Source organism: Chinchilla lanigera, unplaced genomic scaffold (genome assembly GCF_000276665.1).
Source record: "Chinchilla lanigera isolate Chin_1 unplaced genomic scaffold, ChiLan1.0 scaffold00026, whole genome shotgun sequence".
NCBI lineage: Eukaryota > Metazoa > Chordata > Mammalia > Rodentia > Chinchillidae > Chinchilla > Chinchilla lanigera.
The window spans coordinates 13,649,216-13,662,145 of record NW_004955427.1 but is presented as its reverse complement, the minus strand read 5'-3'; the positions used below and the strand labels follow the sequence as shown (position 1 = coordinate 13,662,145).

Below are 12,930 nucleotides of genomic sequence, written 5' to 3'. Positions count from 1 at the left end.
AGACATAGAGGTAGGCAGAGAGTTCATGAACAAAAACCAAACTACACAGGAAATACTTCACGGAATCAACAACTGGGATCTCATCTTATTGTTTGTTTGGGTTTTTTTTTGGTTTTTCTCCGGTACCGGGAACCGAACTCACGACCTTGCGCTTGCCAGGCAGGCGCTTTTGCCACTGAGCTAAATCCCCAGCCCCGATGACAACTTTTTAGATACACCACCAAAAACTGACTCTTGAGAAAAGGTTGGTAATTAGTGCTTCATTAAAATTAAAAATGCTTTGTTTAAGACACTAAGAGAGTGAAAAGACAAGCTATGAAGAGGGAGAACATTTTTATAAAACACGTATGATACAGTATTCATATCCAAAATCTACTAAATATGTGCTTGCTTTGGCAGCACATATACAAAAACCTATAAAATAAACTATTAAACTCAACAATAAGAAATCTAAAAATTTAAAAATAGTCAAAGATCTAAACAGATATCACACCAGAGAAGATATATAGGTGAAGAAAACAAACTTGAAAAGATGCTCAATAGCATGTAACATTAACGAATTGCAAATTACAACAATAAGAAGCTACTATACCCCTATTAGAAGAGCTAAATTCAGACGAGATTGGGTGTGCTCAGGGTGGTATGGCCATAGACGAAGAACTAAATTCAAAGCCCCAACAACATCAAATGCTAATGATGCTGTGAAGCAACAGGAATGCTCATTCATTATTGGTGGGAATGCAAAATGATATAGTCACTTTGGAACAAATCTGTGACAGTTCTTATAAAACTAAACATAATGTTACCATGTGATCCAGCAGTCATACTCCTAGGTAATTAGTTACCAAAATGAATTGAAAACTTATCTCCACATAATAACCTGAACACTAATATTTACATCAGCTTTATAACTGCCAAAAATTGGGAGGGACAAAGATGTTCTTTCATATGGTAGTGGAAAAACAAATTGTGGTCTATCCAGACAATGGAATATTATTTAGCACTAAAAGGAAACCAGCTATCCAGCTACACACAAACAAACAACCAAAACCACGGAGGAACCTTAAAAGCATATTACTAAGTTACTGAAGCAAGTCTTAAAAAGGCTACATGACCTATGATTCCAACTATAGGGAAACTAAAATTTACCACATGTTATCTCATATAACGTGAGATGGAGGCCCTCAGGAAGAAACGAAGAGTCAAAGATGTAGAGCCGAGCACTTAAATACTAAGTAAAGAATGATAAACTGTTAAAATGTGACAAATTAAAGAGCCATGGGTTGGGTAGCTGGCTTGGTGGGGAAGTGGCTAAGAAGGTGACGGCTACTCTAACAAGATTTTCTTCTGCCTCAACTTGCCATCCGTGATGAGAAGAAGCTTACTATCTTCTTACTATATGGAGAGTGTCTCTTATGTGGAATCCCATTTCTTGCTTTTAAGAAACAGACTGGTCAGAGTTATCTTCTCGCACCTGTTTTTTTCAGGTGCCTTTAATTTGACTTAAAAAGTCAATATACTAGAGTAACATATTTCGAGGTGATGTATTCCAAACTCCTTCACAAATACATGACAGTCTAGAAAAGGAAAAAGAACTATAGAGACAATAAAAAAAAATACTGTTTACCAGGGGCTCAAGTGAAGAGAGAGGGATGAATAAGTGGAAGATGCGGGGTTTTCAGGAGTGAAACCGCTCTGTATAACACATCGTGGCAGATGCGCAATATCACACACTTCTCCAAATCCACAAGACTGTACAACACCGAGAATGAACCTGGATATAAACTATAGACTTCAGTTAATTATGGATACTATAAGGTGCAGTATTGGTTCATCACTGGTATAGCACATGAATGCAAGATGCTAACAATGGAAGACATTGTTTCGGGCAGGTGAGACGAAAGCATCAGTGAAGAAACAAAGTAAAAAAGTTTGCATCTCGGGTTAGGTGGAGGGAGGAGCAAACTTTTCATCATACTCTTGAAGGTCCATGGCTTCAAGCACATACCTCAGATAGCCAAGAATGCTTTTTCTCAAGACAACACGTCACTTGATGATAACAGATACATGCTAATTTTGCTACCATTTTCAGAAGTAAAGTGTTTTATTCCAGCACTCAGTATCTAACCAAGCAAAGGTGAAATTCATAATTACATATTGACACCTCTGACCAGCTTGGAGATCAGCTGCAGAGTACTGTGCCTCAAAGAGAGCACCTTAAAATGATGCTTTGAGATCTGACTCTTAGAAAACTTTTCAGCTGTCCAAACAGAAATCAGACTCCCCCCTTCTTGGAAACTGTGACAGCTAAGTGGATTATTACTACACGTTTCTTAACAGCAAAGCAGACCTACATTCAACTTTCTCTGAACACAGTTTTCAGTATAAGTATTGTCAAGCCCGTTTCATTTTCTTCATACAACCCATTAAAAAATTCTGTGTCAGTCTTGCACTAAATTAATATCTCCACATCCTTTTTTCCAATGGTAAAATCAATTTCTTTGTACATTATTGTCATGTCAGATAAACTGAGGAAAGGAGAGGAATGAGAAATCAAATAAGAAATTATTTCAGCAAGTAAATTCTAACTATTTTTATTACTAGTAGCATTTAATATATAATTTACATTAGCTGTATAAGCACACAGCTTTGCTTCTCCCTCCTCGAAAAATGGAATCTCTCTCTTTCTTCCTCCTTCCCTCCCTCCCTTCCTTCTTTCCTTCCTTCCTTCCATCCTGCAGTGCTGAGGATGGAATCCAGGGTCTCACCCAAGTTAGGCAAGTATTCTAGGGCTCAAACATCAAACTAACCCCCCAGTGCTAACTTTTAACATGTTAATCAGCTGCTTCTCCCATATAAATGATTTTCACATACATTCCAAGAAACTTATTACATATGAAACCCAAAGGATTTTAGACAAAGAGGTCCTAATGGAATTCAATGTTGTTCTTACTGACTTCAGTTTTGAAGAAAAACATCAGACTTTATGCTTTTTTTTTTTTTTAAGTCAGAATAGCCAATTAAAGTACTAAGAAAACCTGAGTTTCCATATTCAAAAGATTGAAGAAAAGGAAAAAGCAATGGTCATAAATCTGGTAACTCTCCCTATCCCGTGAAGTAGAAGACCATGACTGTGTCTTCCGACAGCTCCATAGTGTACTCAATAGTTTCTTTCTTTTTTTTTTTTTTTTTTTTTTTTTTTAAGGATAAAAGGAGGGAAACATTAACAGACATACAACATTTTACAACATATCACAAGCACAATACAGACAATACAGAGTTCCAAACAAAGTGGTAGGGAATTAACAATGGTGGTTGTATTACATATTGATATCTTCAAAGTGGCTTCTCATGAAAACAGATATAGACATGCAATACTGGTCAACCAAAGACTCATTGACAGTTTCTTTCAGCATAGAAACAGCAGATAGAAGAACAACCATGTTATCTATCCTGTATATACATACATACAAAATTTCTCCTTCTTTCCCTTCTCTTTTCCCACATCCCAGAAGCCCTTTACTCTTCGGTGGTTTCCTATCATTTCACAGTGTCTATCATACCTCCGAGTTTAACTTAACTCTTTCAAGTTTTACACTAGTGACACAATGCGGTGCTTGCACATGTATGTTTGATTTATCACTTATGAGTATGGTCTCTAGTTGTGACCATTTAAATATAAAGGCCTCGAGTTTATCTTTCTTTACAGCTGAGTAATATTCCATTATATAAAAGTACCATAATTTTCTTATCCAATCCTCGGTGGATGGACATTTGGGTTGCTTCCACATTTTAGCAATTACAAATTGTGCTGCTATGAACATAGGTGCACATATATCACTGTGATATGATGTTTTTAGATCTTCTGGGAAAATACCCAGCAGGGGGATAGTTATAAAATCCACCTGGTACTGGCTAAGAAACAGGCCTGAGGATCAATAGTTTCTTTCCATTGCAAATAATCAGAAAGATGGAGTGGCCCCAGTCCAAACAGCTTCTGAGATGTGCCTTCGAATCACGAAAGCGCCATCTTGGTGTGTTGACACAGAATTTCTGGGAGCTCAAGTTAAACAGTGCAGGAAGAACTGGCTGACATACTCAAGGGTGCTGCGTGGCAACATGTAATCATATCAGCTCTGTTTCGTTACTCCTGTATGAAAAGAAGATGGAAATGCTGGCATCTTCCAACATCAAAGAGGTTTCAAAGTACTACAAATATCTTCTATCCCTTGGTCTTTTAGATTGAAGTCCACAGTAAGACATTACATTGAAGCTATTTTTAAGTAAACAATCAATACCAAACTGGGAAAGATGAAAGGCTGAAAACCTTTGCATATTATATAAAATGCTTAAAATACTTTCCCGGAAGGACCATCACAGCAGTAAAAATAAAACAAAGAACAACCAAATAAATAAACCCCACATGATAGCAAGCTTATTGACATGGCAGTCAGCAAGAATAAGAGAGAAAAAAAAAAAGGTGGTTGCGGGGGAGAGTTGGGATACAAGTTCAGCACATGCACCAGGCAGATGTCAAAAACAAAGCAGAACAAACCCACACCACTTCTAAGCAGCGAAGAGTCCTATGGAAGCTTTTCAAACGAAAGAGAAATCATTTCAAAAAACAATACTGTTTTCATCTGCTTGATTTTATAAGACAGATAGTTAGAATTGTTCTTTTTGACAAGAAGTTTATCCTGTCTATAATTTAGAAAAAATTTTAATCTGACACATAGTAGAAAAATATTAGAACACTGAATCTTAATGCTTGAAGAAAGATTTAAAAATGCAATACTCTAAAAAAATAAAATAAAATAAATAAAAATGCAATACTCTCATCAGTGATAAAATAGAGCTCAGGGAACATGATTTGCTGAAGGTCCGTCCACAGGTACAAAAAGGGATTAAAAACACATATCTTCTAGTATCCATCCCATGCTATTCCTCAGTAATGCTCTGTTTCTTAGTTATTTATTGTCTTTGCCTAGGTAAAAGTAAAATATCTTTGTTGTGAAATATTTAGAAAGTACATGAACACAGAGTGATAAATCTCTCATACTCTACCACCCAGGAATAAATTTTATCATATTTTAGAAACCATTAATGAAAATCTATACTATAAAAAATATTCTGAGTTCCATAGTTCATAACTTGAATGGATAAATTTGTGAATCTGAAATCAGACATTCAGAAATCCTTGCCTCAGCTGTCACTGATACAGTTGGCTTCACTATTTTTGCTTTTTATATGGGAAAAATGTGCTTGTTCCTTTAACTGCAAATTCAAAACTGAAGATTATTGTACTTGGTCTAGGGGCAGACATACCTGGGCCCTCACTGATGATCTGGTTGATGGGACTCCAAGATGATTTGGATGATAACTGATAATGCTGTTTTTTGAATATCTGTGTACGATTACTTAATAGCCATTAAAATATTATTTTGCTAGTTATAGGAAGGGAGAGAAGAAATATTCCTAGGTTAGGATGAGAGAAAGAGATTCTCAATACATCCACTGTACACATGGAGTTTGACTGATTTTAAAGGGAAAAATCTTATATTTAGAATACTGATATTCATAGCAAGATTTTAAAAATGTGAATAAAAGCAAAGAGTAGTGGAATCAAATAAGAATCTATGAGTCCATAATGATATAAACAAAATGAATAAATGAGAGAGAAAGAACTCTTACAGTAGATATGAGCAATATAGGAGGAGCAATGTATTAGTTAATCACTACTAGGAAAGCATTATAATAGAATCTGATTCAGGGAAGAATAATCATTGGATGGTAAAACTAGGTGTTTCGAATTTGATGACACACAAGGCATTTAAATGGCCTCAGGGTGTTGCTCCGCACATCAATTTTTAATTTATCAAAGGAAAATAGAAAATTAGCAGTGGAGAAACATGGGAAAAGCCATCCTCACCAAGTAACCACCTTTAATCACACTACTAACAGGAAAACTCAATATATCATTTGATTCTGACATGATGCCTTAAGTACCACATTAATCAACATTAATCCTTCACACAACATTGATCCTGTGGTGTTTCTGAGAAAAGTGGATGCTGTGAAACTAATGATGAAGAAATACCATATTGAAGTCCTGAAAGAAAAAGAAAGCACAAGGAAATGTTCTGGATGAAGAGCAAAAATTCATGACAATCAAATGCTGTACATAGGGGCTGGGGGTTTAGCTCAGCGGCAAAAGCGCCTGCCTGGCAAGCGCAAGGTCGTGAGTTCGGTTCCCGGTACCGGGGGGGGGGGGGGGGGGGGGGGGGGGGAATGCTGTACACACTCTTTGGTTGGATCCTGGACCAGAAGGGGGGAAGAACTCCTTTTTTATTGGTACACTTTAGGTACACAGAATGATCACACTCATCATAGGGAGTTTGCACCTGTACATAATATATCTTGCTACTCCTTTTTTCCCATTCCCCCCTCGCTCCTTCAACCCCTCTTTCCCTCCCTATTTACAAAAGCTTTGCTTCCATTTTTATCCTTCTATTCTTTTTTCTCGTCTCTTCCTTCCCCCTCCCTCCTCCCTTGTTTCTCTTCCATTTTTAACATTTTCCCATTTCCCAATATCTATTATACATTTTAGACCTTAACTACAGTTTCAGTTTCTTACACCAGAGAGATAATGCAGTATTTAAACATGTGTGTCCAACTTATTTCAATTTTGAGAATGGTCTCAAAGTGCATCCATTTAGCAAGAAATGTCTCAAACTTATCCTTCTTTATGGCAGAACAGTTTTTTAAGAAAATCACATCTTTATTCATTCATCAGTTGATGGACATTTGGGCTGTTTCCAAGATTTAGCTATTATAAAGCATGCCACTATAAACGTGAGTGTGCATATATTGCTGTGGTACGATGCTTTTAATTCTTTTAGGAAGATACCAAGAAGGTGAGTAGCTAGGTCAAATGGAATCTCTAGTTTTAGTTTTTTGAGGAATCGCCACACTGATTTCCACAATGGTTGTACCATTCTACATTCCCACTCCCACAGTGGAGAAGGGCTCCTTTTTTCCTCACAGCCTTGTCAGCATTTGTTATTGGTTGATTTCTTGATGACAGCCATTCTTTTTGGGGTGAAATGGAATCTCAGCATTGTTCTAATTTGCATCTCTCAAACGACCGGTGGTGTTGAACATTTTTTCATATATTTAGTTGCTGTTTGTACTTCTTCACCTGAGAAATATGTATTCATCTCAGATGCCCATTTTTGAATTGGGTCTTTAAATTTGGGAAATCTGATATTTTTTTTTAGTTTTCTTATATTTTCTAGATATTAGTCCTTTGTCTGAGGAAGAGGTGGCAAAAATTTTTCCCACATTGTGGAACCATATTTATGGCTATATAACGAAATCTAAAACAATCCAGAAAATTGTAGACAGTATTTATGCTCTCAATATGGTGAATTTATCCTCAGGGGAGGACATTTAAAGGGGTTGGGGGAAAAGTTGGCAAATAGAACAGGAAGAGATTAGAAGTAAGGCTAGAGGACAAAATAAGATGACACAAACTTTGGGAAACTGATGAAGAACACAGGAAATAAAGAGATAAGGAAGAAATAAAAACAAGAACAGAACAGAATGACAACAAAAAAGCTAGAAACAGTGTTCACACTCATCAAAACAAGAGCAAGCAATCAAGAAAAAAGAAAACAAAGCAAAATAAAGAAGAAACATTCACTGGGGAGCATGTCTCTGCTGTCACTGGTAGACAGAGTGGGAAGCCAGAGCTCAGATCCATGTTAATTAATCCCAGCAAGCCAGCCATAGATTTATGGCAGGGTGGTGTATAATCCCAGAAAACCTGCACCTGTAGTTCTACTGAAGTTCGGGCAGGTTTCTGAATGTGAAGATGGAACCCAATTTATTCAGCATGTGATGCTTGGTGTGCCTCCCGTGAGCTTGAATTTGGCTCCTTGACCTCCTGCCAGTTTAAACTTGGTTCCACCTTACCCTGACACTGGGAGCTGTTAGATGGAGCCAACCCACCACTACTCTGAATTACGAGCTCAGTTGGCCCCTCCTCAAGATGGTTACTGGCCAATTGCCCTTTCCTGGGGGCATCTGAACCCAAGTAATTCACCAGCCACTGCAGTCCGCTGCGTCCACTGCTCCGTTCCACTGGTGCATTTCTCTGTGGAGGCCTCTGGGGTTGCCACTAGTCACTGTATGTTTGCAAGTTTGAGCTGCCCTTCCCATGCAGTGAGTAAGGGCTCAGGGAGAAAGCGCTGCTTGCCACTTCCTTCTCCTGCATGAAGGTTTCTCTCTTCATTCTTCTTGTGGGCTTCAATTCTTGCTTTGGGTCCTTACTGGGTCCCAGGGACTCACTTCCCTCCTTTTCTTCCTCACGTTGCTGTATCCCAGTATCTGGACACCAAATCTCAAAGAGGCTGTTTCTTTTCTCTTCAGCACTCTGCCACCTTCCCAGAAGTTCCATATTCTGTCTTGAAATGTGCTGGAGTCTGCGCTGGAAGCCAGGAGAAAACATCCAAGGTGAGGGTGAAGACTGGAGCTCCTCCAAAGAAACAGAAGCCAGTCACATGCTTTTATAAGAGGGGCCCTGGAAAATCTTGCTTTTCTTTGCAGTCTTCACCTGTTTTTGACACAGCAAGAAAGTGGCTATCTACAAGTCAGGAAACAGACCCTTCCTAGACACTGGATCTGCCAATGGTATTTTGTTATTGCAGGACCAATCATCCAGATAATGTGGTAATGAGATGATTCTTTTCTCCAACAAGCAGTAGTTCTGTTCTGTAAGAGGACGTGGGAGGACAGCAAAGGTGGCTTCTTGGCTACAGCATATGAAGAGCAAACTTTCCCTGCACCAGGTAGAAGAACTGAGGCGACCACATCCAAATTTTTAATTCTTCTGTGTAACTGGTAATATACAGTACAATTGTCCCTCAGTGCCTGTGAAAGATTTGCTTTAGAACTCTTACTGAAATTCTGTGAACACGCAAGTCCCTTGTATGAAATGACACAGTATTTGCCTATAATCTATGCAGATCCTCCCTGTATTACTAAAATTACTAGACTACTTATAATACCTAGTGCAATAAAAATGTTATTTAAATAGTAGTTATACTATATTGTCTAGGAATAATGTCAAGAAAAAGTCTACATGTTCATTACAGACATAGATTTTTTCTTGAGTATTTTCAATTTGAGATAGATTGAATCCATAGATGTGGGATCAACAGATGTAAAGGGCTGTCTGTCTACAGCTAGAAGTTACCAGGAGAGTGTCCCCATATGTATTTGATCATTCGTGGGGGCTGGGTGGGCTTTTCAAGTCCGGATTCAAGAGACTAGTACAACTTGCCCTAGATATATAACTATTGGTGGATATTAATACAGCCAATGATTGTTCCTTGGGTATAGAAAATGTTAATATATGTCACTGAAGGATAAATGCCTCAGTTTAAGAAAGCAAAAAAGATATTTCCAGAGAAAGGGTTCAAAATCTATTGCAAACATTGAATGCTGTTACTGAAAGCCTCAGAGAAGACAGCCTGTTGCAGAGTGGTTAGATCTTTATATGAGGCCTTCTTAACACCTTCTGGCTCAGAGAGAAACATCTGATTGTTGCCTCTATCTGTCCCTATAAGGACATTTTCAACCCAGTAGTGTCCCTCAGTCCGGCCAAACATCACTGGTGACTTTCCGAACCAGGTGATTTCCTTTTAGTTTGGCTGAGCCTTGTGGTTACAGAACATCCTGTTTGCAGTGTAACCCTACTCCCCTTCAAAAGAGTTTTGAGAAGCTTCCTCTCCAGAGAAAACAAATGAACCTGATCTTGCCTAACCTTCACCCTTAATTATTATTTTGATTTTTTTTTAAGCCAGCCACTCCATTTTTTTTTTAAAATGGCAACTTCATATTTATATTTCTCTACGCCTGCAAGGCACACGAGACTTTTCCTGGTGCTGAGTGCATCTAATTGAGCATGACACACGCTTGGTGAAATCATTCTCTGGGATAGCACTTGTAGGAGACACAGTGGCTGATGGGAAAGATTGGGAACAATGGCCTCCACAATTCCTTCTTTTCTTCAGCAAAGACTATACATGGAATAGACTGTTGTTCAAGGCAAAGGAAAAATAATGGCAAACAACATCAGATTGAAGAGAAAGGGGGAAAACGATTAAAACTCAAAAATAAGACTTTTTTTCTAAACTCAAAATTTTGCTGACTGAAGATTGCAGTGGAGGGAGCCTTGCCTGCCAAAAGGTTAGAGGAAAAGCCGCCATGTCTGAGCTTCTGCTCCACACACCACAGATCTTTATTAAGCAGAGCCCCTTCATGAGTCTGGAGTTGGCAACAGAGGCAAAAATTGTTCAATAAGGGAGAATAAAAAAATTTAGAGGATGGAGGCCACTGGGTGCAGGAATGGCCAAAAAGATGACAAGAGTGAGAGTCACCACCTTGAAATGCCCCTAGACAGAGAATCACAACTAACTTGTTAAGACAGTGTTGCCTGGGTTTCTGATTTAATCTGTCACTTATCCTGTGCTGTACTTTAATTCTCTTGTGTTTATTCCAAACCTTTAGTGAGAGTCTCCCACGTCCCATGTGTTCATGCATTGAGAAGAGGGGCAGCTGGTACCTAACGTGGAACAAAATGGAGCAAGACGAGAGGAGGGAAGGGAAATGCCCCCCACCTCAGCAATCAGCAGAAATACAGCTGGAGAAAAGAGAGTAGTCAGTGGGTTGAAGGTTTTGCTATCTTATTTGAATATTAGAAATCTGTCTCAGGAACTTGGAAGGTTTGACATCTGGTTTATCTTGGTGCATACAGATGTTAAAACAATTGAAGGACTTGTTATACAGGTCCCTAGGCTTTCAACTTAGTATTTCTTGTTAGCTTTTCTTGGCAACATTTTAATGAAAAATTGAAGGACTGCTTGTGGTTGTCAATTTTTGGTTGTCTTGTGGAAAGTTTCTTTAAAAACTACTTATCATCATTGCTTCACAAAATAAAGCCATTTAGCCCAGAGATAACAAAATAGAAAGGATATAACAATAATTTTTAAAATTTTTGTTTTTATAAAGAACAAAATTCATTTTTGTTTTTACCTGAACTGACTTCACATCTTCCAAACTATTAAATTTAACACACTATACATTTTACTTTATTTAACTCTAGTTTAAGGATTGTTTAACCCCTTATTGACTTATTTATTTATTTAGGAAAAAAACCCATTTACAAACTTCTGTGCCATAGCAGTAGATCTGAGGGTACAGAGATGAGCACGATTTGCCCCCTATTATTTAAGGGTTATCAGGAAAATTAAACAGGTAACCTCAACTGTCAACAGAGATTTGTGCTATAGTCAGCAACTCACACAGAACTAAGGGGGAAAGGCAAAAAAAGCAACGTTTAACAAGCAGTCAGTCTGTGCAGAACTGTAAGAAATATCAAAGCCTAACGCCAGGATTTACTTTGCACATACAATCTGAGTTTCCTTGTCAGTGATTTAGGGTGAAGCTGATACCATAGCCCAGAGACTGTGAAATTTTCAGGGATATATCTCTTTCCAGGGAATCAGGGGTAGGATCACACCTCATGTGCCCAGCATAAGAGAACCCCACACTAGATAGGAAGGTGTCATTTATGTGGGGTTTTGGCAAATTAAACCCGTGTGTACAGTGCAGTGGATCTGTACACAGCCTCTCTGTTCACTACAGGACACACAGCCTGAAGGTTACAGAAGGACAGGGCAGGATGAGGGCTGCGCTACCATGGTGACAGCGTCAAAGGACTTGGTGCCTGCCTGGGGATGGGGAATTCAGTACACAGAGCTGGAAGAAGTCTGTGATAGGCACATTGGTCCCTCTGGTTCAATACAAGCCTCTTTCTCAATTTGAAGCAAGGTTTTTGAGAATTCAGGGGGGAGGCATAAGATGGGATCCTAAACATCTGTTTCTGGAATTTCCCAAGACAGTAGGGAATTGGCACATTTATACGGGAAGAAGTCCCCGAGATTGGTCAGAGGTTGGTATACTAGAGAACCCCTTTCCCCAGGCTAAAAGCGAACTATATGCATTTCCTTAGGTTATATAATCAGAGTATATATGTCAAAGTCACAGTTACAGGAGCAATCCTCTTTTCAGCTTTAACTCTTGTCAGAAATAGGTCTAGAACTTTCATACAATTATTCACCCTTATTTAACATCCAAACCTCGCCGCATCAGCGGAGGGCCGCAGAGTCAGTGTCCCCGACCGGGTCTCTGATGCACATACATGTGACAGTGGTACAGAAAGGCAGGGAGTGGGTGTTGAATACACACAGAGGTTCTGTAGCTTCCGTCCACTCTCACACGATTGATTTCCATTTTAGATTCTGAGTAGCTTTCTCCCTCCTTGCACTATGAACTAGATGGGCTCATCTCATCCGAACGAACGTAATGAGATCCCTTTCCAGTCGGATATTAAGGAACAGAGGTTCGGGCTCATCCCGCCCTCCGGCAAACCTAGGAATCTCGACTTTCCTACAGAAAGGCCCGGCGGAGAGCCAGGAGCTGTGGAAGGTGCGGGGATCTAGCACCTCTGGAAAGCCCAGCAATGCCAGCGTCCAGGCCGGGGTAGGCGCGCGGTGCCGCTGAGCTGTCCCCGAGGCTGGAGGCAGGAGCTTGAGCAGGGCAGTGACTGCTTCGCAGGCAAAAAGGAACAAGGATCTCTAGTCCCCGCGGCCTCCGGAGGTCCATGCCCAGGGGTCCCCCCGCTGCGCGGGGGCTCTGAAATCCCGCAAGTTCTGGGCGTCGGGCGCGGGGAGGGAGAGGCTTACCTGGCCGGGCCGGCTGGTGTAGTTGAAGGAGTAGATGCTCTCGGTGCTGAGGCTCACCACCCCGCTGTACACGCGGTCGAAGTCGGCGCCCCTGGCGGGGTCGCGGGGGTAGCGGCCGGGC

General features: G+C 39.8%; 1 protein-coding gene across 1 annotated transcript in view; it reads right to left on the bottom strand.

The window, feature by feature from the left end:
* The window catches only part of Sidt1 (SID1 transmembrane family, member 1), a gene marked incomplete at its 5' end in the record, with an annotated part of 98,768 nt that extends 85,838 nt beyond the window's left edge, over positions 1-12,930 (bottom strand). The window contains 1 exon segment of the mRNA XM_005386616.2: positions 12,810-12,930. Coding sequence (XP_005386673.2) covers positions 12,810-12,930 — 121 coding nt within the window.